This window comes from Arabidopsis lyrata (genome assembly GCF_000004255.2).
Source record: "Arabidopsis lyrata subsp. lyrata unplaced genomic scaffold ARALYscaffold_4, whole genome shotgun sequence".
Taxonomy (NCBI): Eukaryota; Viridiplantae; Streptophyta; class Magnoliopsida; order Brassicales; family Brassicaceae; genus Arabidopsis; species Arabidopsis lyrata.
The window spans coordinates 19,955,994-19,981,623 of NW_003302552.1; the positions used below are offsets into that span (position 1 = coordinate 19,955,994).

The following is a 25,630-nucleotide window of genomic DNA, read 5'->3' on the forward strand; positions in this document are numbered from 1 at the left end:
ATGAAGAGAAGCAGTCCAAAAACATTTTGTGTCTTGCTTGATAAAAATGTTTGTTCATCCATTATTTCTTTAACAAAATGAGTTTTGAAGTGAGTATGGAGATAAGTTCAGGGGACTAAATCCAAAATCCAAACTTCTACAAAAAAAAAAGATTATATCCTCAATATGTGACTGCTTGAAACAAAGCATTTAAGCAGGAGACCAATAAAGTCAATAGCATGAAGATAACTTATTCAAGTAAATTAGAAATATCGTTTAACACAATTGTATTCTTAAACGGTTAGAAAAACAGAAAAAAAAAAAAGAGGGTCAAAAGTCTTGGTCAAGTTTCCAAGTAGATGAAGCTCTCACTCTCATCCATAGAATTCAAGTAAAAATAGCATTCTTTATGAGTAGGCCAAAGGCGTGGTACTCCTTTGATTTCAACCTTTCTCAAGTCATTGCTTTGCAAGTCGTAATACAGAATGTAGAATCGAGAATGCATCTCCAACGGTGCCAAGATTACCTTGCCGTCTTGAGTTGTACCTTTTACGATCAATTCAATGTCTTTGACTAAATGCCTTTGACAAGGCTGCAAAACCAGAGTCTTTTTCGACCATTCATTCTTCCCAATGTCTTCCAAAACCCATAAATCCGCGGAACCCTTGTCTTTAAGGTAAGTATGATAGAATATTGCTATCTTCCCACCATACTCTATAAGATCCGCCCTCATCGTAACTGCAGGCACATGCTCATGAGGTGCGATCTCCCCAGGTACTGGGATGATAGTCATCTGTTCAGACCTAATGTCGAAACTCACAACCACACAATTATAATTATCAGGCCAGGCCATATAACGTACTACTGATCCACTGGTAGACCGTCCTAGCGGGGAAGGGGCATGATGACGATAATTTTCCAGTGGAACAACCTTTTTCCATGAACCTCCAGCTTCTAGTGCGAAGACCCAGTGCTCTGACTTCAGATTAGCCAAACGTGGCAATGGCGAGGATATCGCAACCGTGCAGACTAGTTTGTATTGATCACTAACAGGGTCGTGTCCGATGTAATACCGGGTAAGATGCTTCTTTTGACCTTGTTGAGCTACGATGTCGGATTTTATGGCAGGTAAGGTCAAGAGTTGTTTGGTGCTGGCCCGGCCCGCTCATAAAGCAGCCAAAGCATGTGTTTTAGGCCACAAAATATTAGACATTTTTTAGGGCCACATGTTAGAAATCTTTGTTTGGTCAGTTGGTCATGTATTTAGTAGTTGAGTTACAAGTTGTGAGTTCGAGTCTTTATTTTTACAGTTTTTTTCTTTTCGTTTTTTTTTCCCTTTTATGGTTATTTTTTGTTGTTTTTTTTCTTAAGTATGCTTTAGGCCACTAGAATCCAAAGACCGGCCCTGGGTGCTGGGGTTATAGATACACGCCTTTTTACTACGGGAGAAACACATCAAGCCACGAACAATGTTCAAGAAGAAGCCTCCCATTCCTGGGATGCTCAAATCTTGGTCGACGACGACATAACAAGTGTTGTCTGGAGACGGTGATGATATAGATAGAAGTATACGGTGCCCGCCATCATCCACTAAACACATGTATAGGCGTGGTTGTTGTCGTGTGACCGTAGTAAATAAAAGGTTGCAAAAATATCGACTAAAAATAAGGGATGACCAGTGCTTAGAGACGCACTTGAACCTCATCAGGGACTGTGTTGGCAATCTCATTAGAATTTCCAACACAAGATCCTGCATATCCTGCAGTAACTCACATATATGTTCTCCTTCTTTCTTGTTGGGTGACGGCTACACCAAAAAAGTAGCAAATAAGCACGATTCAAACTTATAACATGAAAAACACAAGTAAAAATTTAAACTTTAATCAGTACATACATAGAAACTAAGCCAACCTTTAGAGAGAAATATCCAAAGAAAGAAACGCTACGAATTGGCGAGATTGCATAAAAAGTGCGTATAAAGGAGGCGTATTTATACCTGAATTTGATCGGAATCTCCGAGAGAGACGACCTGGGGAATTCTCTGACACTCCTCCTGCTCTGACTCCGCCGCTTGTTTCAGATCCCTCCTCCTTCTCTTCATCTCTTTAGCTCTTCAGCTCAACTTTTATTCAAAAACAATCCAAACTCCAGAAATCGATGTTAGGGCTTTGATGAGATTTCTACGTATTTATAAGAGCAATACTCGGGTTCATCCCTTTTATTTTAACCAATCAAAATTTGCCAGATAATTAAATAAGTAATTCATTTAATTATTAAATCTAATCTCTAACCATTCTATTGTAAACCCAAACCGATATAATCTCGTTTAATTACAAAATCTAAACTCTAATTCTTCTTTGTAAACCCAAACTGCTATTTAAACTCGTTTAATCGTAAAAAATCTAAACTCTAATCGTATTTTCTAAACTCAAACCGACATTTAACCTAATTTAATTGTAAAATCTAAATTTTTTTATAAACCCAAACCGATATTTAACTTCGTTTAATCATAAAATATAAACCCTAATCGTACTTTCTAAACGCAAACCGACATTTAACCTCGTTTAATTGAAAAATCTAAATTCGTTTATAAACTCAAACCGATATTTAACCTCGTTTAATCATAAAATCTAAACTCTAACCCTTTATAATAAACCCAAACCGATACATAATTTCGTTTTAGTAGCAAATTAGATTTTATAATTAAATAAAAAAATATTATTATTATTAAGTGACAAATTCTAATTAGTTGAAATAAAGGGGGTGAATATAATGGTTTACCCTAAGTATTCTTCTATTTATAATCTCTCTCAACTCTCTTAAGACAAAAAGGTGCAAATAATTGTAGAAAATGGAAAAGGTAAAAAAAAAAAGGAAATAATAATAATAGTAACATAATCACAAGCTAACCGTTGGTTCATGTGCTAATTGAGTCTAAACCACTAGCCTTTAGTTGGTTTGGTTCGGTCTGTATTGCCTAAAAACCTATAATCCCTCGGATTATTAGACATCAAGATAAAGGAGAATTCAAGCTGACAAATTGATCCATATCCTCAAGTTGCTTTTGGTAGAGCATGGTGGTGCCAACGGTCTTAATCAAAGAATCAAGATCAACAGATTTTGAAGAATCTTGCAAATTGTTTGTTAAGAGCATCTTGTTGTCTGTACAAAAGATGGTGGAGAATGAAGCAGAGTTTAAAGATAGGCAGCTTCTCTTTTGTGTTCTTGATTCATAAAACAAATCCTTTTAACCGAGGCAGAAGAAAACCCAGGACAGATCATATAGAAGAATGTGAGTGATCTCCCATCCTTACTCGCTGCAGTTGAGAAAAGGCGTGCACCCTCATCAACTACAAGCACATCATGATTATACAAGGTAGAGATTAAGTTCCAGACAAATTTGTTTGTCTGTGCACAAGATTGTGCAGAAAGAAGTGAGACCAAAAATAGAGTGCTTCTCTTTTGTGTTATTGATTCATAACATTATAACTGTTAATGAAAGATAATGGATGTCATGCAAATGTGACTGCGTGAAGCAAAGAATTTAAAGTAGAAGACTAATTTTGCTCCCCCCAAAAAAAAAAAAAAAATATGAATGCAGTAAAAATAACTTGACTAAACTGTATTCGTATCTGCTACACAAACAAATTAAAGTCAATATATAGTATTAGTCAAATTTCCACGTAGATGAAGCTCTCACTCTCATCCACAAACTTCAAGTCAAAATAGCATTCTTTATGGAACCAAAGGCGTGGCACTCCTTTGATTTCAACCTTTCTCAAATCATTGCTTTGCACATCATGAAACAGAATGTAGAATTGAGAACACATCTCCAACGGTGCCAGCATAACCTTGCCGTCTTGAGTTGTACCTTTTACGATCAAATCAATGTCATGGACTAAATGCCTTTGGCAAGGCTGCAAAACCAGCCTCTTATTGGACCATTTCTTCATCCCAGCGTCTTTCAATACCCATAAATCCACGGAACACTCGTCTTTAAGGTAGCTATGATTGAAAATAGCTAATTTTCCATCATACTCTATAAGATCCGCCTTCATCATCAGTGCAGGCACAGGCACATCCCTGATTTTCTGAGGTAATAGGAAGGTAGTAACCTCTTCAGACATAATGTCGAAACTCACAACCGCACAATTGTACAAATCAACCCAGGCTAGATAATGTACTACTCCATGGATAGACCGTCCTGCTGTGGCAGGAGCATGGGGATGATAATCTCCCAGTGGAACAACCTTTTTCCAGGAACCTCTAGCTTCTAGTGTGAAGACCCAATGCTCTGACCTCATGTTTGCAAACCATTGCGAGGATATCTCAATAGTGCAGAATAGTTTGTATTGATCATTAACAGGATCGCGTCCAATAACGTATTGGGTACTCTTCAGTTGACCTTGTTGAGCTGTGATGTCGGATTTTACGGAGGGTAAGGTCAAGATTTGTTTGGTGCTAGGGTTATAGATACACGCCTTTGTTCTGAATTGGAAACACATCAAGCCAGGAACAGCGTCCAAGAAGTAGCCTCCGATCCCTGGGATGCTCAAATCTTGGTGGACGACTACAAAAGAAGTGTTGTCCGGTGACGTTGATGATAGTAGTAGACCTTGGTTGTCTTTCGTCACTAAACACATGTATAGACGTGGTTGTTGTTGTTGTTGTCGTGTGAGTGTGACGGTAGTAAATAAACGGTTGCAAAATTATCGACAAGAGATGAGGGATGACCACTGCTTTGAGACGCACTTGAACCTCATGAGGGAGGTTGCTGGCAATCTCATAAGAATTTCGATCACAAGATCAGGAGGAGTCTCGCACATACCTCTACCTCTACCTCTACCTCTTCCTCTTCTTTAGATCTTCTGATTAATCACTTCAATAACAACTTAATATAATAAGAAAGCTCTTTATAATAAAGCATAAAACCCTAAAATCCATAGAATATTTTAGAAAGTTCTAAAAATATATATTAAACTATAAATCTAAATAGTTAAATAAATAATAATCATATTTGGAAATATTTCAAATATCTCGATGAATCAGGTCTTGCGGACCAAGAAAATATTTGTCCTCAAATTTTGTATCTCCCCTGCATCAATGAGGCTCTCACTCACATCCATAAACTTCAAGTCAAAATAGCACTCTTTATCAAACCAAGGCTCTGGCACTCCTTTGATTTCAACCTTTCTTAAATCATTGCTTTGTATATCGTAACACAGAATGTAGAATCGAGAACGCATCTCCACTGGTGCTAAGATAACTTTGCCGTCTAGAGTTGTACCTTTTACGATCATCAATTCAATGTCTTGGACTAAATGTCTTTGACAAGGCTGCAAAACCAAACTCTTGGTCGACCATTTCTTCACCCAGCGTCTATCAATACCCATAAATCCACCAAACCCTCTTCTCTAAGGTAGGTATAGTTGAAAATAGCTAACTCTTCAGACATAGTGTCAAAACTCAAAACTGCACAATTGTACATATCAATCCAAGCTAGATAATATAGTACTCCATTCATACACCTTCCTACTGTGCCAAGAGCATGAGGATGATAATTTTCCAGTGGAAAAACTTTTTTCCACAAACCTCCAGCTTTATCTAGTTGGAAGACCCAATGCTCTGACTTCAGATTACACAAATATGCGGAGGATACCATAATCGTGCAGACTACTTTGTACCGATCACTAACAGGGTCGTGTCCGATATAGTATTGGATTTGCTTCTTTTGATCTTGTTCAGTTATGATGTCAGATTTTATGGCTGGTAAGGTCAAGAGTTGTTTGGTTCTAGGGTTATAGATATACGCCTTTTTTCTAACTCTGAAACACATCAAACCACGGACAACGTTGGCGGAGTAGCCCATCCTTGGGATGCTCAAATCTTTGTCGACGACCACAAAAGAATTGTTGTCTGGAGACGTTGATGATAGCAGTACACGTTGGTTGTCTTTCGCCACTGTATAGACGTGGTTTTTGTTGTCGTCTGACAGTAAATAAGTGGCTAAAATATCGACAAGAGATGAGGGATGACCAATCCTTGGAGACGCACTTGAACCTCATTAGGGACTTTTTTGGCAATCTTATAAGAATTTCTGTCACGAGATCCGGAGGAATCTCACAGTCGTGCTTCTTGCACATATGACTTCCTCTTCTTCTTCCCTTCTTCTTCATAGTTTTACTCATTCTCTCTCGTTGGGTGACTGCTAAACGAAGAAACAAACCCATCGTGTTGTTCCACAGATTCACACAAGCTGGCGCCGCTACCCACAAAACAAATTTATATTAGAACCCTAGGCATGTTCTTATTAGGAAGAGGAAACTTCCACATCACGGAAGCAACTTTTCTAAAAGGAAATAATCCTTGCTAGATGTTGACAAATATTTCCTTTTTTAGGAAATCGCTTGTTTTAGCAATTTGCGACATCGTTCCTCTCTATTCCTTTCTTTTTGAGATAAGTTTTTAGACATACTAATTGAAAAGTTAAATACATTTTTTACAGTTAAATACTTTTATTATACCCAACTAAAATCAAAAGTAAATTATTCAATTTTTTATAGAATAATAATTTGGATTTTAGTTTCAAGCTCTTCATGTAATTTTATCAGATGGATTGATACGTAATCAATAAATTATTGTAAATACTATTCTTGAGTTGGATTCATAACTGAAATTGTTGCAGATTTTGTTTTAAAATTTTTAGATGAATTAGAAACGTATTCATCCCAAAATTTTAGTTTTTGAACCTGTCTGACATCTTTAGCTACTAGATTTTAGACAGAACAAAATCCGTCTTAGGTCGTGTTCTATTGCAAGTCGCGAGCGACAGCTTCCGGCGACTAAAAATTACACTTCATTTCTTTTATTTCTGTGAGAGATTTTCTTCTCTAGACTCTCTATCGCTCGTGATGGTGTTACTGTTGTAATTTTCAAGCCAAAGCGGCAACTCAACATCTCTTCATCTGTCATCGGCTTTCACATGTAACTTGTCCCTCGCTTGAGATTTAATTAAAAGTGAAGTTGTTTTTAGAGTCGCCCACTTGGGTGGCCGGCACACAAAAGAACACGGCCTTAATATTTTAAAAACCTACATATTTGGTGAATACACTTTTGTCTGATGATCAAGTGTCAAAGTCAGTGACGATAACAGTACTATTGATGTTATACCAAATACATCTCTATACAGTCGAAAACTGAGAGAACGAGACAAGATACATTCCTGTTAATTAAAGTATTCAGAACCCAACTTCCACTCATTTACAAGAGATCTAAACCTAATTTTAATATCTTATGGGTTCGATATAGCCGCCCATCAGGTGCTTAGTGATTAATTGAACCTGCAAAATGCAAAATACAAAAGTTTGCTTTATGTTTCAGTGATCTAACTAAGCTGTTTTAAGAAAAAGAGATTTTTAGACGAAACTGATATCTGTTACCTCGGAGATCGTCTTTTCGTGTTGGACTATTTCATTTCTCCACCTGCATCAGACTTCCTCCTGTAGAAGAGCACATAAGCAGCACCTGACTTCACATCATCCTCGTTTATATGTGATATATGACTGTCATCGAAGTTATACCACCTATTGTCGTCCAAAAGCTGCAGATCATATTCAATATTTAGAAAAAAGAAAGAAAGAAGAAGAAGCTCAGAAGTGGTAACAGAGATCAAGTAAAGCTGCTCGAACTGACCTTGATATGTGCAGTGTAGTGTCCGCTGCCCATACCACCATAATGGTTGGTCAAGGCATAGAGCTCATATAGCTGTGGTTGAGATAGGTTTTTGTTGGCTACATACTTTGTTAGATCTAAGTCATGGACAGGAAAGTTAACAAATGTTTCCAATTTATGCTTCATGGATCTGCTGTATGAGAATCTCTTTAGATGTATGACTAAGACTTCAGGAAGCCTCCACAGATCAAGCTTTTTGCTTGCCTGCCTTCTTTCATTGCACTGTGGACAGAACCTACACAAAAAAGAAGGAAGAAATAATGCCATTGATTGACTTAGCAACTAAGTAGAAGACGGTGGCTAAAGATCTACAGCACAATACAGTGTTTTCAACTTCAATCCTTAGTAGACACTAGCAATTCTGAACATCATTATCATCTTTCAGTAACGCGTAGTTCAACTCTTACCACAAACCTGCAAAAATGAGTCTATCACAGAAGAGATTAGGAGAAAAGACTGCTTACCACATTTCGTCAGGCACCAAAGGCTCTTCGCGTAGAAACGCTTCCAAACAGGCATATAAAGAAAGAGGTTCTGAACGAGCCTTCTTGGTAGCAGGTCCATATTTGAGAACTTCAGGCAAACTCTCCAGGCAAGTTATATCATACATACCAGAGAGTTCTGGTGTCCAATCCAAATAAATAGTTACTGTAGCTGATGACGGTAATTTAATAGCTTCTGCTTCATCGTCTGGCAGATTAATCGTTTTATTGTTTTCATCAATGAGTTGCAGGGATAATTTAGAAGCACCCAATTCGGAGGAGTTGCTTTTCTTGGCTTTTTTCAGTCCATCAACTTTATCTTCTTCCTCAGAATTATTAAATCGAGCTGACCTTCTCTCGGGGATACTAGAATCAGAATTTCCTCTTTTGCCCACAGATTCTTCCCTCCGAAAAGGTGAAAGCATATTCTGGATGAGGCAATGGATTTTTCCTTTGGTGAGTGCATCTCCACGTGAAGCTGATGAGAGAAGGGGTGTTCCACAGGGTTTCAATTGAACTGTACTTTCGCGTTCCCCAGCTTTCCTGAAACATGGTACAATAAGATGATAAAGAAGAGAGCAAACAGAAGATAAAATATCATCCTTTCTCAGATCTGCATTCATCAAGGATTCAAAAAATAGTCAGAAATATAAGGCTGAGGGAAGTGAGAGCACAAAGAAAAGAAAGTCTTGAAGTTGTAAGAAAGGAAATCCAAAGATGTTGAGTACAGAAGAGGAACTTTGCTATCTCAAACTAATCCCCAGAATTAGTTCATACAAATTAGACTGAGATTTAACTTACTGATCTCTGCGGCGAAGTACTAGTCTAAGCAAAGTCGTATTCTCCGAAGACTTCGAAAGTTTGTATGCAGCAAGGTGATCATCGTCTTTGATAGTGGACAATGGAATTAAAGGGTCTTCAAATAATCGATGGATAAAATTATTCCGAATCTGCGAAAAAGATAAAAAAATTAGTTAAGAGAAGCCAAAAGACCGACATCTTACTAAAAATGCACCTGAAGCCACAAACCTCTGCAAGTTTCAGCTCTTCACTTTGCTTCAAGGAACAAGCACTTGTTAATGCCTGAATCAAGTCTCTGCAACGTCCCTGCTTTGAAACATTGACTGTGATAGTGGAAGGTAAGGCAGTTTTATCACAAGAAAAAACTGTGACTGTTATTGCTCGTGTTGTGTTGAACTGAAGCGGCAAAGACAGGTACATGAAGGGGTCAAATGTTACAGAAACCTTGTTGCAGATTGGACACACCAATGTTGACTTATATTGGCCCTGTGAGGTAAGAATCAGAGTAAGAGAATGAGATTCCCCACATTACTAAAAATTTGAAACCAAAACAAAAAATAACAATATACCCTAAGTCTGAATCACAAGCTAAAAATCAGCTACATAGAAAGCTGATACATGATGGATGTGCACTCACACAACCGAGATTAACATAAATATCAAGACTAAATTCAATAAGCACAGAGAGACAAGTAATATACCCATTTCAAATACCGCGTTTCTGTGAAAATTGCAAATGTATTTTTACTAGGCCAATTTAACTCTTTTTATATAATTTACTTTCTACAGAGCCACTAAAAAGGACTGGAATGTCTGTTACTCGTGTCTATTAGTTGAGTGACCATACAGCAGATTCCTAGACGTTATAGAGTCTAACCAAATGTCTATTAGTTGAGTTACCATACAGCAGATTCCTAGACGTTATAGAGGACTGGAATGTCGGTTACTCGTGTCTATTAGTTGAGTGACCATACAGCAGATTCCTAGACGTTATAGAGTCTAACCAAATGTCTATTAGTTGAGTTACCATACAGCAGATTCCTAGACGTTATAGAGTCTAACCAAATCTCTATTAGTTGAGTTACCTTACAGCAGATTCCTAGACGTTATAGAGTCTAACCAAATGCAAGCCTAATCCATAATAGTAGTACCAGTTTCAATGCCCAATATCATAGAGATGAGTTGATACACAGAAAAGCGTTGGATTTTCTAAAAGATATACAGCTGACCTGACAAACATCAACGATTATTGAGTCATTACGAGCAATATGATTAGCCCAAAACTCATCAGCAACTTCTTCATCAGGGCGCCCATCTGCGTCTCGAGAATTTATATATGGTTTGTGTTTAACACGATTTAGGTCCTCGTGAAGACCATCCAGCAGAAACGCTAAAAGCTCCTGCAAAATGAGAACCCGAATTCCTTGAGCTACAATGCAAATACAGGTAAAAGAAAATATCTGGCTAGTCTCACAAACCTGCGAATCATGTTGATTGTACCCACTAAATTGAGGAGCAAAGCGAGCAAGTTTAGCTTTGAATGGACGAGGTGCAATTGGTGTGCGCCCAGGAGCCCATAACTTCCTGAGCAAGTCACCAAATGCGAGAGCTAATTCTCCCTGTGCACAATGATTTCAATACAGTTAAGTAATGATCTGAAATCAACTACTCAATATTTTAGAAAGAAACAATGCTAGTGATCTACGAGAGAAAATGTCACTGATTACCTGCCAAGGAACACTACCCTAATCAACTTCTAATGTAACTTCTGATGATATAAGATGTCTTATATATTCCAACGTTATTCCACATGTATGCAAGATTAAGCCTATCAAGAATGTTTTGGGACTAAAGCACACCCCCAAACATGCAGTACTGCAAAAGATTTTACATGTAACAGGGAAACACAAGTGAACCACCCAATGATGTCTAAGCATACCTATACACACTTAAACCTACGCACAAACTTAGGTATCCATCAGATTTATGAGTAGCAAAGAACTTCAAGAGGAACTTACCACCATGCCAAGGGGGTTTTGCCAATTTATTTCTTGATGATAATCTTCTTGAAAGTAACTAGCAAACTCAGGTGTATGAACCAGACACTGAATCGCACTATTCATGAAACAAGTATTCCCGAGATTTAGCAGCCCTGTTAAGCCAGCTGTGGATCCCCTTGTTGTGACGCCAGTGCTACTGTATGTGCTATCAAAAGATTGTGAAACTTCTACACTACCAGTTCTGAATGCATTCCTGCTTGAAGAGAACCCTCCTGCAGCAGCCAAGCTTGATTTAGAAGGCTCAATGAGAATAGAAGTAGAGTCTTCATCCACCAATCCGTTCTCTTGAGCAGATTGAATGTGAGCACTTGATAATGTACCATTGATGTCAAGCACCTCCACCAAAATCTGTTTTTAAACGACAGACACAAAATCAATGGGAAAGTTAATGAGTCAGTAAGGATACCGAAAAAGATAAAAGTCAGAGAGCATATAAAACCAAAAGCTTAGGCTAACTAAACAATCGGACTGAAGCATAAACATTTTATATTCAGATGTTTCCCTCATTGTCAAATTTACAAAAGCCAAAAATTAATAACAATATAAGAGCTCCAGCTAACTTAGTATTGGAGAAAGAGAACTACAATGCATTATAAATTCTGTCCTCATAACAATTGACCAAAAAGATATACAACAAACTTGGTATACCCAGAAACAACATCAGAAACTATGACAGAAGTTCAAATAGCAAATAGCTAATAACATTGAAAGCAAAAAAAAAGAAGAAGAAGTGAACTCACATCCTGATCCATTTGTAGGTTAGCATCGTCCAGTGTCTTATCTAAGTCATTCATCAAAGAATACTTTTGGTGGCCGTAGTAATCCCAAATGCGTACCTACATGATAGAAAATGCTCATGTAAGAAAGATAAAGGGAAAGAAAAGAATACCAAAAGTATCATTGAAACGGGCTGTTTAATAACATAGGAATATCAGATCTTTACATGCTCTGAGTTGAGGTCAAAAATTTCACAGGCTCTTCGATGGAGCTCTCTGATAGTTTCCTGCACAACAAAGTTTGACAGTACAATGAAGTAGCAGACTAAATGAGTTCAGATTTTAAAGTAATGGAGCAAGAAAACAAAGAATGAAAAGAGGATTAACCTTTTTGCTAATTCTTATGGAACTATGGTCACTTTTTGGCATCAGAAGTAGCTGAAGACGTAAAGGGTAAACCTCTACAGCCAACTCCGTTTGAGAGAGACCTGAGCTAATGACTCTCCGTGCTAGAGTTGGACCACCCCCGTACCTTATAAAACAGAAGCAATAATCCATATGAACCAAATCATCAGTTAAAGTGAGAAAGCCATGCTATAGTGTAGTAAATAAGAAAACCAAGAGACTGCGTTGTAAGTTTCATATTATGCATTACAAATCAACATGAGAGAGAAAGCAACTAAATAATATCAGGTGCATAAAAGATGAACTTGGTAGAGATCTTTCTTGACCTTTGGCATTATCCATTTGAGGTACATGAGATAAACATGACCCAACATACCAAAGATAACCAAGAAAAACCGAAAGCACTTGATAGAAATAAAACTAAGTCTAGCTCACACAAGATGAAGAGATGTACAATTTCATATCTGTTCCATTCTGGTACCCTAAAAACTCACCATGAACGCAACTGGTTCCACACTTCTTGAGGGAGCAAAACATAGTCACGACCTTCCTGAAGTGTTTCAATAATCTCACTGGTATTACTCGGGTCCTCCAGCGAAGAATCATAGATCAAATCAGAGTTATCAATCCTAGAAGGCTTCTTTAGTGTGCTTGAACCAGGAGAGTCGCAATGCTCTGACAGTGAAGACCCATCATTAGTGTTACATGGTTGGTCTTGATTCACATACTCAATCCAGTCTTGCCACCATCTGGAAGAAAGAGTAACAACAGAGAAAATGTTGGCACTCAGCACAAGTACCATAAGAGAAAAATCAAATTTTATTACAATGGTTGCAATCTAAGACAATACACATAAACATGAGTCAATAAAAGACGGTTCTTTGGAAAACGTTCTGAAATTCTCAAACTAATCTCTCAGGAACTGATAAAGATAAACCCAATCTCTAAACCCTAACCAAATCCGAAACCAAGGCAAGCAAAGACAAAATGACGAAGAAATAGATATAACTCTTGGGAATTTGGTAAACCCATAAACAAGAAAGCTACAAGTGACCATAGAGAGCAAAAATCAAGAGTTAAAAACCTCTGAGTGATGAGATAAAATGTATCGCCTTCTTTGCTGTTAGCCTCAGCAGCAATAGCAATGTCTCTGATGAAAACTCGCTCTTCCTCGGGAGACAGATCCGTGCTGCTACTGCTGCTTCCCATCGATACTTCCGCCATATCTCGAAAATTAGGACAATTTTCTATTCAGCTAAGTCACCCTTTCGCGAATTCTAGCTATGTGGAGAAGAATCTAAGCTGATACGACGCCGAACAACCGTGCTCCGCCGTACGACTCCGGCGCGAGCTAAGCAAGGCGGTGAATATGATAAACCCTAACGGCTTCTTTGGGGAGACAAAAGTAGAGTGAGCCGCTCGCTAACAAAAAGTCGGAACCTTTTTTTTTTTCTCTCGAACAGATCCTTGCTGGCTTCGCTCCTTGATAGTCATTTCGAAAAAGGTCCCAAAACTCCACCATGATTAACAAAAAAAAATAATAATAAGGAAAGAAAAAATAATAATAAGTTGACAAAAAAAAAAAAATAATAATAATAATAATAATAATAATAATAAGTTGACAAAAATATTTTTTTTTTGCTTTTGAACTAATTGAAATGCAGTAGAAAAATAACTTAATGTGATATTTCTTATTCTTTAAAAGTACATATAATACTGACAGATAAACATAAAGTTCACACGTTAAAAAGTTAAAATTTATGTCATTCAAATTTAATTAGGGCTTATATTAATTGATATGCTCAGAGGATCCAAAAATTAAGTATCTATGCATGATAATATTATAATTAAGTAATTATAAAAGAGAAAGAAAAAATAAACCAAGTTTCTCCTTCTATTTATGATTAATAACGAAAATGCCATTGATTAAAAAATTTGCTTTCCTACTTCAATATATCTATGACACTGTTCATTCCGGCGTCGATGATACTGTTCATCACCGGATAATATTTACCAACCACATAACGACATTGCTCATCTATATAAACAATTATTTTATTTACATGTTAAATGATATATTATCGTGATAAGTTCATATAATATGTGTTACATTCATAGTTATCGTGTTAAACGAGTTACCATATCATACAAAATTAATATTTTATATTAATTTAGAATTGTGAATTAATATATATTTTTATAAAAGCTTAATTAATTACATGATAAAAATATTATTAACAAGTTACATAGAATAATAATGATAACAATAATGATAACGCACTACACATACTTGTAACGTGTTAAGATATTAAATACATCAAATAATATTATTATTAATGTGTTAATATTAAATAATATTATATATTGATAATTTAGGATGCCGACGAGATACCTAACAAATGATTATGTATTAGTTTAGATATTGATTTATTTATTTAACATGGTAAAGTAAATTGTATGTAGAAAATTTAACATTTAACACAATACAAAAATTATAAACGTGTTATGTAAAATATTAACAAGATACAAAATATAATAAAAAGATAGTTTTGTGTGAATTACATATTTTTTGTACCATGTTAATACATTACTAAACAAGAAAAACATAAAGATACAAACTTAATAAATGATTACTAAAAGATCGTTTAATAGATTAACCAAATTGTTTACGGTCTAAACAAAGTTTTATGGGCTAACGGGTACGTTATCTCTCTGGGACGAAGTCCGAGACATCCTTCACCATATTTCCTTATCTCCTCTTCTAACTTTGCCAAAAAAAAGTTTAATCATCAAAATTTTCCATTAATGACCACTGACAGCTCGCCGGGTTCATGAACCTCCAAACCCATATGATATGTTGATTTTGTTACTTGAATGACACCACAATTGAACCAAAAATTGAACCATAGACTCCGCCGGAATCCAAAACTGCTGTCCACCTTTGCTTTACCCTTCACGGAATTAAAAACCCACTCTATTTAGATTTTGTTATTTCAAGTTCACTAGGATGAATTCTTGGTCGGAGCAATTTCGTCGGAAATATGCAACGAAGAGAAGAGAGAGATAAATGTGAGAAATTAAAAATTTAAAACCAAAGAGAGAAAGAAGGATAGTAGAGTAATCTCCTTAGTTTTATTACTGTTGAAATAGTATCTATTTTACTCACCTAATTTTTCAATCTTCTGTGCATATCCATTGATATTTTCCATTTAGTTATTGTATTTATTTTAGACTGTTAGTTAATTTTTTTCTATAGAAGGTTGATTTGAAAGGAAAAGAAATCTTAATTTTTTTTTTTTTTAACTTTTTCTTTTCTCAAATCTAAAATCTAAAATTTAAGATATTATTGTATGTGTGGAAAACTTTTTAGTTGGAAAGAAACATTTACTAATAAATTAAATTATTGATGCCTAAATTTTAAATGATGTTTTGAGATTAATAATTAACACTCCGATTATAGATAGGCCTGGTCAATTTACTCAACGTGGAAACTCCATCTCTCTTTCATCTAGAACAATAAAAGTAAGCGAATCTGAGTTCATACTAATCCAATCTCTCTGTTGAGCTCAGGTAAAGAGTTGTTTCTCTATTCACCTGTATCTGATTATTTCTTCTTGGGTTAAAGTTTACTCTTTTATCTCTTTTTTGCTGATTCGTCTTGTTTTCCTTTCCGATCCTTTTGTCTCTGCTTCTTGCTCTAATCGTTGTCTTCTCCATCTCACTACCTTTTCGATTTAGCAGCTGTATAACTTTTATACATGTTCATTTTGATGCAGTTCAAAGTATTAAATTTGTTACAGATGTGTTTCTTGGCGTTAAATTTCAGGTTCTGAGGTAAATAAAGTCTTTTTCTTGAAATTGGTGGATTCAAGAGATTGACGACAAGTTTCAGAATTAGGATGCAAGAGAACAAGGGTCATTACGTGCCACCATCTTATATTCCATTAACACAGTCAGATGCTGATACTGAAGTTGAGACCACTACTCCAAACCTGGAGATTGCTGCTTCTGAAAGCACAAAAGACGATCCGAGACCGTGGTCATCTGGTATATGCGCGTGCTTCGACGATATACAGAGCTGTATGCTACTCTCTGTCCTCCAAACCTTCTTCATTTTACTTCAGGAACCAATTTTGTTAAAGGTGCCTCTTTGAAATGACCTGTGATATATGTTTGTCATGTGTTAGTGTTCAGATATATTCATGAAGATAAGTTTGGTTCTGGTAAATAGTTTTTGCTGAGGTTTTTTTTTGTTTAGAAGCATAATCAAGTGCATTTCTTGAATAGGCTGGGGAAGAAACTTAGATTAAGGTGTGCAGAAAATTGTGTTGCTTGTTTATGTTTTGAGCTTCATTGTATAAATTCTCTTGGATTTGATTATGTTTTCTTGTTTATGGTGAAGATCATTTAGACAACGTTTGAAAGGAACATTAGAACTTACTGCGGTTTGTTTTGGATGCACAGGTTTAGTAGGTTTGTTCTGTCCATGTTATATCTTTGGCAAAAACGCAGAGCTTCTGGGGTCTGGAACATTTGCAGGACCCTGCTTAACCCATTGCATTTCATGGGCTTTGGTCAACACCATTTGCTGCTTTGCAACTAATGGCGCATTGCTCGGTCTACCAGGATGCTTTGTGTCATGTTATGCTTGTGGATACCGCAAATCATTAAGAGCCAAGTACAATTTACAGGTTAGAATTACTCAAGCGACACATATATGTTGATAATACCATATCATCCATTAGCTATGTGTGGTATTTCTGACTGATGTAACATTCTTTGATGCAGGAGGCTCCATGTGGGGATTTTGTAACACACTTCTTCTGTCACTTGTGTGCCATTTGCCAAGAATACAGAGAGATTCGAGAACATAGCAGCGGCTCATATCCTCCCGACATGAAGCTGGCTATCACCAATGCCCCCTTGGCTCAAACCATGGAATCAGCTAACTGATCACTTTTGTCTCATTGAATTTTCTTGTTTATTTTGTAGATGACATTTTTCTTTTCATCGACTTTTGCAATGTATTTGAGAAGTTTGATGAGTAAAGTAACTTTCTAGGTAGTTTATCATAGATATAAAAAGAATTTGTGAATCTGCCACAACCACGAAGTATTGCTCTTTTCGTGAAGATTTATATCGTTTATTTAGTAGTGAATTCCAAAACATATTCTCTAAAATAATGTTCAATAAAATCTTGTGAGGACAGATAAGGTACCTCTCCCCGTATATAGGATTTTTATTTTACATATTACATCCAACAAAATCCAATAAGTTAGATCAGACCCGTCCGGTCATGTATTTTCTCTTGTTGCTGTGTAGTTAAAAAGTCTCACCTCAATACAAGTCTTTCCAACGTAATGTATCACCAGTTCCACGGTCTGGTTTGTGATTTAGCTGCAAGATGTAGCGCCATTGAACCACTGCTACTGCTCAGACCGTTGCAGATACCAAGCCTGATGATGAACGAAGCTGTGCAGCCTTTCTCTAGGCCTTCGCTTTCTATCCACATGTATCCTCCCATTAGCCCGACGAACCTAACCAGAGACACCCATCAACGGAAGCTTACCTTTTAGCTATTTGTGACACCATCTGCTTATAACTTATATATAGTTTTGGGTTGTTACCGTTTGCAGAGAGCTAGCCCCAGTCCTCCACCGGAATGGTTCCTCTGAGTTCCAGTCCGAGGCTGTACAAATTTGGTAAAGAGCAAAGGAATGTCTTGCGTGTGAATTCCACACCCTGTGTCCTTCACCTGCACCAAGATTATAACATTTAGAACACAGTAAGAAGCTTAACCTTCTTGTTTAATAATATGTAGATTGGAACTAACCTGCACGCATAGGTAAAAGTGACTGTCACTGAGAACTGGAAAGAATTCTGGAGATGGTAATTCTTGTAAGGACTCGGGTTTCATGATAGAGGCTATAATGGAGATGTAGCCTTCCTTGGTGAATTTCACAGCGTTGCCCATGATGTTGAGAATAGTTTGCATCAGACGTTTTTCATCACCAATAGCATAAGTTGGTAAGTCTGCAGATAGAATCAGATTCGTTGATAGTTTCTTCACCGATGCGATTGGCTTTATGAGAGAGATGACCTGCAGATTCAAAACGCCCATGTTATATAATGTAAGACATATAATGGACTTCACTGGTTAATCTGGGGGATTTAGTTACCTCTTCAAAGATCGCTTGTAGACTGAATGGTTCATTTTCCAAGAGTAAGCTCCCATCTTCCAATCTTGAAAGATCCAGAACGTCGCTGATGAGTGTAGCCACAAGATTGCTGCTTTTCAGTATTGTCTCAATCATAACTCTCTGTTCTGGAGACAGCTCCGTCTCAAGGAGGAGAGAAGACAGAGAGATGATGGCATGCATCGGTGTCCTCATCTCGTGGTTCATGACAGCTAGGAAATCATTTCGAGCATGTACTGCCATCTCTGCCTCTTGACGAGCCTTGTCTAAAGCAAAATTCTGCTCCATAAGCTGGTCACGAGCATGCATGGATTCCTCCAAAATTGCAGCGTGTGAGAGAGCCACAGCCACCTGAATGAAGCGAGAGTCAGGGGACAAAACAAAAAACTAAAGGCTGGTAATGTAACTTGGCACACAACCAAACATATGCAAGTAAAGAGATTGACCTGATCCGCCACGTTTTCCACAAGCTCTAACTCATGGTCTCTCCATTTTCTTGCACCATCGGTTGGGAGAATCAGGACCATGATAGCGTAACCTTTTCCAGAGAGATCCGACCAGTCATTGCCTTGGAAATTAGAGAGATGTAAAAGAGGTACACGGACAGAAACAACCTCGGGAGGCGAATATCTCCCAACCGGAGGCCCAATCTTAGCCAGAGGACATGTATGAGGTATGTGCATTGCTTGAGCGCTATTGAAGAGTTCGTTAATAATGGGGAGATTTATCGGCACACTGCTTCCAACTTGTATTTTGTGGCTCAAAGTATGAGAAAGTTGCAAATATAAACCACTTTGAGAAGGCATCCACAAGGCGCATTCCTCAAGGCAAAGAGTTTTACCAAGCTCAACAAGAGTAGTTCTTAGAATAGTATGTCTGTCAAGCGTTCTTCTGATTCCATGAGTAAGCATCCTAACATGCCTACCAGTCTCCTCTTGTGTTAAAATAAGACCCATTTCTCTATCTAGCTCGTCAGCTTTCTTCTTGAGAAACAATTCCCGGTTCTTGACACTGAGAAGATCAGGAATAATATGAACCAACATCAATGCGGTTGCACACGACACAACCGCGCAAGAGACTTTGGCAATAGTCATCACAATCGCAACAGCTTTCGAATGCATGAAAAACATCCATAGGTTGATGAAATGTGTAGCTCCACAGAGAATGATAAAGGCTCCAAACTGCATAAGCACCCATTTGTAAGGGAAGAAAGCAGACTTCTGCACGAAATAGATAAGCTCGAGTGGGATTGAGAAGTAGGCAAGAGCAATCAACGCATCGGAGATGTATTGGTACTTCACTAACAGATCATCTTGATTCACATGCGTCTCAAAACAATCGCATGACTCCATTTTTGGAGCTCTGACTTCTGTTGACCTGGTCATCATCACCAAAAACAAACTCACATATCAGTGGAGACTAGATTTGGACTAGAGCTATGGAAAAGATACTAAATCGATCCAGAAAATTGAATCTACAAATCCTCGATAACACAGCACAGATCGTTCAGATGATAAAGCAGTGAAATCAATCCTTATCAATAGATCCGATCAGAAGAGAATAAATAGAAAGTTGGTCTTCCCGAGACGGCACAGTACCTGGAAGAAGAGAAGGATTCATGGCGCTGGAGCTAACGGTGGTGTGAGCCTCATAGCTTTGGGGTAATAATGAAAAAAGGAAAGTTCAAGTTCGTCTGCCTGATTGATCCGAGCGTTATGAAGAACTTGAAGAAATGAGAATCAAAGGCGTAACAGTGATAAAGAAGAAACCAATGAGAGGCAAAAGTTTTTGATGATTTTTTTTTTTTTTTTGCAATGTGGGAAGTTCACGTGTTATAGGCCTACTTGTTACATATAAATAATAATATTATCAGCTCTCTTTTTCTGACAATGAAATAAAGAAATCAGAAAAAGTGAGCTCAGGTTCATGAATCTGAGGGTTCGTGCTAATCCAATTCTCTCTCCGTAGACCTCAGGTAAAGACTTCTTTCTATTTGAACTCACCTGTATCCAGTTTTACTAGGATTTTTAGTTTTCAGATGTCTTTCTTGGTGTTTTATTTCAGGCTCTGAGGTAGTGTCGTTCTTGAACTGGTATCAAGAAGGAAAGGGTCATTACTTGCCACTACCTTACATTCCATCAACACAATCAGATGCTGATGCTGAAGTAAAAGGCCACTCCAAATCTGGAAACTGCTGTTTCTGAAAGCACAATAGAGGATCCGAGACAATGGTCATTTGTGTGGCGTTTCTGACTCATGTAACATTCTTTGATGCAGGATTGTATAACACACTTCTTCTGTCACTTGTGTGCCATTTGCCAAGAATACAGAGTGATTCGAGAACGTAGAAACAGCTCATAAGTCATATCCTCCTAACATGAAGATGGCAATCACCGATGCCCCCTTGGCTGAAACCATGGAATCAACCAACTAACTGATCACTCTGAAGAAGACATTTTTCTTGTCATCGACTTTTGCAATGTATTTGAGAAGTTGAACGAGTAAAGTAAAACTTTCTAAGGTTATAAGTTTATAAAAGGTAAAAAAAGTTACAGCATTCGGATTCTACATCTGGAAACAAAAACCGGACAACGGTATTAGCTACAGATATTACTTCATACCAAAGACCAGGCATTTATTCTTTTACATACAAAGCCTAGAGGAGAGAAGACCTGCTGAAATATGTTTCAATCCTCAAGTGGTCACAAGATGAGGAGCTCCTGATCGAGGTAGGACACAGGAGTATGTTACATACTTTGCACTGTCCAGGAGCACGACTACAAAAACTCGAGACAGTGATTTTGGTCCCCCAATCATCCCATCTATATCTCCATCACCTCCTTCTCTGGGATCAACAAGTACAGATACAACCATGGATGAAGCAGGCTTGATTTCTTTGCTACTGCTGTTTCTTTGGTGCTCTTTGGTGAGGTTAAAATCTGATCCCGGGAGTGGAATGGGAAGACCACGAAGGATTCTTCTGTTCTTTTGCTTGTGTGTGTCTGTGGTGTTCTTACCGTGTTCAGTAGAGACATTGGTTGCTGGAGATGCAGGAATGATGGCTCCAGAGGTTGAGGATACATCAAACTGAAACACTTCAGTGCACATCCCTGAACTAAACATGGGCCCTACAATATAGTCATTTAGCAACAAAAGAAGGTGTTACTACTATATAGTAAACAACAAAGACTTAAACGTTACTACTGTGCCTCCAGCTTCTGCAGAGAAAGGTGAAAAGAAATATACACTATTGAGTAACAATTTTACATGTTCCTTATTAGTGTTTAGTAATCTAATCCATATTATATAATACATCTACTCATGACCAGAGATTTGCTGAAAGTAAGTTAAGCCTCATTAAAATGGTCTTGTGTCAAATATCAAGTTATGATAATGACTAGTATAATGCCTGCCTACATAATCAAATCAAGGGAACAGAAAGTAAGATCAGAAACCCATGATTACCTGCAACACCTTCACGGAACCATTGCTGCATTTCACCGTTGGCTGCTTTTGTTTTGAATTGGTCCTTCAGAGTATCAGTAGAGCCAGAGGATAGAGCTTTCTGTTTTTCAGCCTTAGATCTATAGAGATGCTTAGCCATTTCCTCGGTCTTTCCCACATCAGGTAGAGGTAGTGCAGGGGAATAATCTTTAGAGATCACCAAGTCAGCTTTCCTCTCCTTTGATTCAGAAGCCTTTCGCAAAGCCACAGCTCTCTCACTCGCCAATATAGAATTAATAATCAAATTCCCATCTATCTTCACAAGCTTGTCATTCCTCGGAACAAAGAGTGATGCAACTAGAGGCTCACTACCATTTCCAGGAGGTACAGAGCTCTCTGTTGCAGATATATTTTTCCTAGCTCCTCGATCAGAATCTCTCCCACAATGCATTCCATTACTATTAGAAACCCCAGTACCAGTACCACTACGAGATGTATCCAAAACTCTATCCCTATGCTGACTGTAAATCTGGTCAGTAATATAATTAGACCTATAGTTCCCATAAAAGGCACCACTAATTCCTCCATAATTAACGTTCACAATTGGAGCCAATGCACCAAACAAAAATAGACAAAACAGAAGACCCAGAAAACTAATACTGGCGACCTTCTTAGTCTTAGCTTCACTCTTCTTACTCTCCGACTTCTTAGCCTTGGATGTTCCAAGGGTGTTCTGTGGTTTCAACCTAGGAATGGGAATCAAAGGCACTTGAGATCCTTGTTGCTTCACCATATAAGGCGGACAAGGCATCCATGGATAAGGCATTGGAGCCATAGGTGGATACATTCCCATCGGAGGTGGTGGAATATGCGGCGGGCACATTCCATTGCCCCCCAATTGCTGCCTTAGAGTAGCATTCTCAGCCATGAAATACGAAATCTTACCGTTCAAATCCGTAATAGTAGAATGCATATTCCTAACCTTCTCTTCCAGCTCCTCCACATAATGCTTCTTCCTCTGCCTCGAAAGCTGAGCACTTTCACGGTTTCTCATGAGTCTAGCTTTCTTTTTCTCATCTTCTTCACCGGTAACAGCACTAGCGTCTGCATCCTCTCCCGATCTCCTGTACTTACTGTTCCTAGACTCGTCAGTCAAATCCTCATCGATTTCTTTCTTCCTCTTGGTAATAATAGACGTCGTCGTAGCAGCTTCTTCCACTTTAACCTTCTGGTCGACGACAACGTTTCTTGATTTAGGCGACGATTCATTTGTAGCTTCCGAAACATCAGAACCGCAATTACCCGAACCCTGAGACGACAATGGAGTCGGTAGATCTAAACTACGGTCAGCACCGGAGCAACGATCATCGGAATCCCGGTTAATGCAACCGGAAGTTGTAATACTCTTATCGGCATCTTTGGGAAGAACAGGACAATCACCGGAAATTCCAGAACCTTCAGACTCCGGCGTAAAATCACCAAACTGTTCTTGATTAGACGTATTCACAGGGATGAGAAACGACTCATTCTCAGCGGGAAAGTAAAGATCGTCCATACCGTCGAAAGTGAGCTCGAATTCACCATCGGGAAAACCCAGATCGGACATGAGTTCACCAATCGGAGTATGATCGGAGCCGGAATGGTAGAAATGATCATCAAACGGAGGGATCGAGATGGAATCAAAATCGGACGGAGGAGGGAAGGTAGAATTAGGGTCAGGAGCAGGTGGAGGAGGCTGCTCCTCCGTGATTGGTTCAGCCATTTTGAAACAGAGTTTTAGGGTTAGGGTTTTGAATTTGGGGATGAAGAAGAAGGAGAGATTCGAAAGAAAGAAAGGGGTTATGGAGAAATGAGGTTAAATCACGGGAGGAAGACGACGAGGGGTTTAAAGACAAAGAGGCAGAGGAAGAAAAAGGTGCTTGCTTCCGTCTTCGTCCACGGCGCGTGGGTCTTACGCACCGGAATCGCACTCGCTAACTTACACTAGTGATTCATGAAACTTATGTATCCAAAATATATCTCTTTCCATAAATTAATGATATACAACAAATCAAGAAAAAGAATAGAGAAATTTATTTTGAATAACACTTTTACTAATAAAAGCTAAATTAACTTTTATGATGTGCTTGTAGGATTTCTAATTTTTTTGTTGACTAATTACTTATGTTTGAGTTTAAGATAGTAGTAATTTTAATCTAAGAAAATTATTAGACTGTTATTTTAATATAATTGACTTAATAGTTCATTTAATTTTCGGTAAATAGCAGATTTGAATTATTTTTATTTTTCATAAATTACGATATCAGCTTTAAACTTACTATAATTTTCGGTGATTTGTTATATATCTACTTTTTGTTGTTTTGTAATCATTTTTTTTTTTTTTTTTTTGTAATCATTTTCTTTAGTTCCAAAGAATAGATTGAGTTTTATTTTTTTTCTAGCAAAGAATAGATTGAGTTTAAGATGACAACAAATATATGAGTTCAGCATACATTAATTATCTCTACAATTGTCTTGATACCAAACTATATATATACGTGTTTCGTATAATAGAGGGAGGGAGCTAGAAAAGTAAAACAGAGCATATGCATTAGTTTGACGTTTCTAGTTATACTAGTATCGATTGGGTAGTGAAATACACAGAATAGTCATGGTGCATGTTCTTGACTTTTCGGAGATCGGGATTTAATTTGAAGGTTAACGGGACACCACCAAGTGATTAGTTTTGTCACAAAAGAAAGTAGCCCTGAGGAAGGAAAAAAAAAACAAGACTTGACTCAAAAACAACTCATGATCTAATCAATATCTCTGATATATCATATATACGCCATTTATAAGAAACTGAGTCCAATGACAAAAAAATTGCAACAAATATTTTAAATAATGTTGGTTTTTACAGTAATATTAGAAAATAATATAATAGAGTAAAAAAAAATGAATTCAAAACATTCTTTTTCTATTTTCATTTATTTAGTGATTTATTATAGAACAAAATATGACATTAATAATTTTTAAAGCATACAAATTCTATCTAAAATTAATTTTTTTTGTAGAACTTTAAATAATGTTAGATCATTGCTTTCTCTACTCCTTGATCATGCCTTTTTGTAGAATTTTCTGAAAGTCCAAGCAACCTTGGAGTTTCTGTCCCTTGTATATCACTGCTTTCTCTACTCCTTGACCATGCTTTTTTGTAGAATTTTCAGAAAGTCCAAGCAATCTTGGAGTTTCCGTCCCTTGTACTCTACAAAGCAAAAACAAAACAAAGTGAGATCCTCCAAATATCTAGCTTCTTTGGGAGCTTAAGTATTGCACTGAAATGAGGAGGGTTCTTCTTTGTGCATCGGGCACTTGGCAGCTCTTCTGGTTCAGATCCAGAGCTCTCAACATCTTCGTTCACTAGAAAGCAAATAAGAAGTCTTAAGAACAAGTAACTGAAAATATATATAATTATATAAGTGCTAAAAATATGCTACGATTGTGGAGTTCTATTAAGATCACTAGGTGACCAAAACGCAAAGTACTAGATGTGATGAGGTACTCGTCGTATACGGTGCAAAAGTAGAACGAGGGTTCATTGTTTTTCGTATGTGATCTAGTTGATTTCATTTGTATGCATTCATATGTAGTAGTATAAGCAAACTATACAAAGTTACAAACAATGCGGGGGTTAGATTTTTTATACTCTCCAAAGAAATAAAATTTCAAAGTACATAATTTGCATAATCTTTGTTAGAACTACCGAATAAAGCTTAGCGGATCTTAATAGATTGAGTATAACAAACAAAAGAGAATGCATTTACCATGTACGGTTG

The 25,630-nt window shown here is 37.4% G+C and overlaps 6 protein-coding genes, 1 long non-coding RNA gene and 1 pseudogene across 11 annotated transcripts; 2 read left to right on the forward strand and 6 right to left on the reverse strand.

Moving 5' to 3' along the window:
* Positions 1-291: 291 nt before the first annotated feature.
* Positions 292-2,216, reverse strand: LOC9317813 (F-box/LRR-repeat protein At2g40920). The gene is made up of 3 exons (XM_021027115.1): positions 1,976-2,216; positions 1,396-1,786; positions 292-1,134 (listed from the first exon to the last, which is right to left on the reverse strand). Exons 1-3 carry the CDS (start codon positions 2,078-2,080, stop codon positions 323-325), a joined length of 1,308 nt encoding a protein of 435 aa, XP_020882774.1. The 5' UTR covers positions 2,081-2,216; the 3' UTR covers positions 292-322.
* Positions 2,217-3,580: 1,364 nt separating this feature from the next.
* On the reverse strand, positions 3,581-4,782 carry LOC9317814 (F-box protein At2g40925; the record flags this gene model as incomplete). The annotated part of the gene is given in 2 exon segments (XM_021029103.1): positions 3,581-4,643; positions 4,645-4,782. Coding segments are annotated over 2 exon segments (1,131 nt in total), but the record flags the coding sequence as incomplete, so codon positions are not given.
* A 242-nt stretch (positions 4,783-5,024) lies between these two features.
* LOC110229315 lies at positions 5,025-6,209 on the reverse strand (annotated as a pseudogene).
* Positions 6,210-7,005: 796 nt separating this feature from the next.
* On the reverse strand, positions 7,006-13,660 carry LOC9317815 (ubiquitin carboxyl-terminal hydrolase 5). Its single transcript, XM_002881703.2, has 14 exons — positions 13,259-13,660; positions 12,669-12,923; positions 12,157-12,301; positions 11,997-12,056; positions 11,794-11,889; positions 11,012-11,401; positions 10,472-10,612; positions 10,223-10,393; positions 9,222-9,479; positions 8,994-9,142; positions 8,175-8,735; positions 7,672-7,945; positions 7,419-7,579; positions 7,006-7,319 (listed from the first exon to the last, which is right to left on the reverse strand). Exons 1-13 carry the CDS (start codon positions 13,396-13,398, stop codon positions 7,445-7,447), a joined length of 2,775 nt encoding a protein of 924 aa, XP_002881749.1. The 5' UTR covers positions 13,399-13,660; the 3' UTR covers positions 7,006-7,319; positions 7,419-7,444.
* Positions 13,661-15,529: 1,869 nt separating this feature from the next.
* Positions 15,530-17,305, forward strand: LOC9317816 (protein PLANT CADMIUM RESISTANCE 10). Of its 5 annotated transcripts, none has more exons than XM_021029731.1 (4): positions 15,530-15,744; positions 15,975-16,316; positions 16,639-16,865; positions 16,963-17,305. In XM_021029731.1, exons 2-4 carry the CDS (start codon positions 16,226-16,228, stop codon positions 17,125-17,127), a joined length of 483 nt encoding a protein of 160 aa, XP_020885390.1. In that variant the 5' UTR covers positions 15,530-15,744; positions 15,975-16,225; the 3' UTR covers positions 17,128-17,305. The 5 variants fall into 5 exon arrangements, with proteins under 5 accessions (XP_020885390.1, XP_020885389.1, XP_020885387.1 ...); XM_021029730.1 differs by having other exon boundaries at positions 16,001-16,316; XM_021029728.1 differs by having other exon boundaries at positions 15,531-15,744; positions 15,975-16,254.
* Positions 17,272-20,144, reverse strand: LOC9315965 (ethylene response sensor 1). Its single transcript, XM_002881704.2, has 6 exons — positions 19,970-20,144; positions 18,818-19,748; positions 18,354-18,722; positions 18,008-18,274; positions 17,802-17,929; positions 17,272-17,711 (listed from the first exon to the last, which is right to left on the reverse strand). The coding sequence occupies exons 2-6, from the start codon at positions 19,721-19,723 to the stop codon at positions 17,540-17,542; spliced, it is 1,842 nt and encodes a 613-aa protein (XP_002881750.1). The 5' UTR covers positions 19,724-19,748; positions 19,970-20,144; the 3' UTR covers positions 17,272-17,539.
* A 132-nt stretch (positions 20,145-20,276) lies between these two features.
* LOC110229470 lies at positions 20,277-20,928 on the forward strand. The gene is made up of 2 exons (XR_002332863.1): positions 20,277-20,346; positions 20,436-20,928. It is a non-coding gene; the product is annotated as an uncharacterized LOC110229470 (long non-coding RNA).
* LOC9317817 (bZIP transcription factor 17) lies at positions 20,885-23,770 on the reverse strand. Its single transcript, XM_002881705.2, has 2 exons — positions 21,837-23,770; positions 20,885-21,499 (listed from the first exon to the last, which is right to left on the reverse strand). Exons 1-2 carry the CDS (start codon positions 23,575-23,577, stop codon positions 21,066-21,068), a joined length of 2,175 nt encoding a protein of 724 aa, XP_002881751.1. The 5' UTR covers positions 23,578-23,770; the 3' UTR covers positions 20,885-21,065.
* Positions 23,771-25,630: the final 1,860 nt, after the last annotated feature.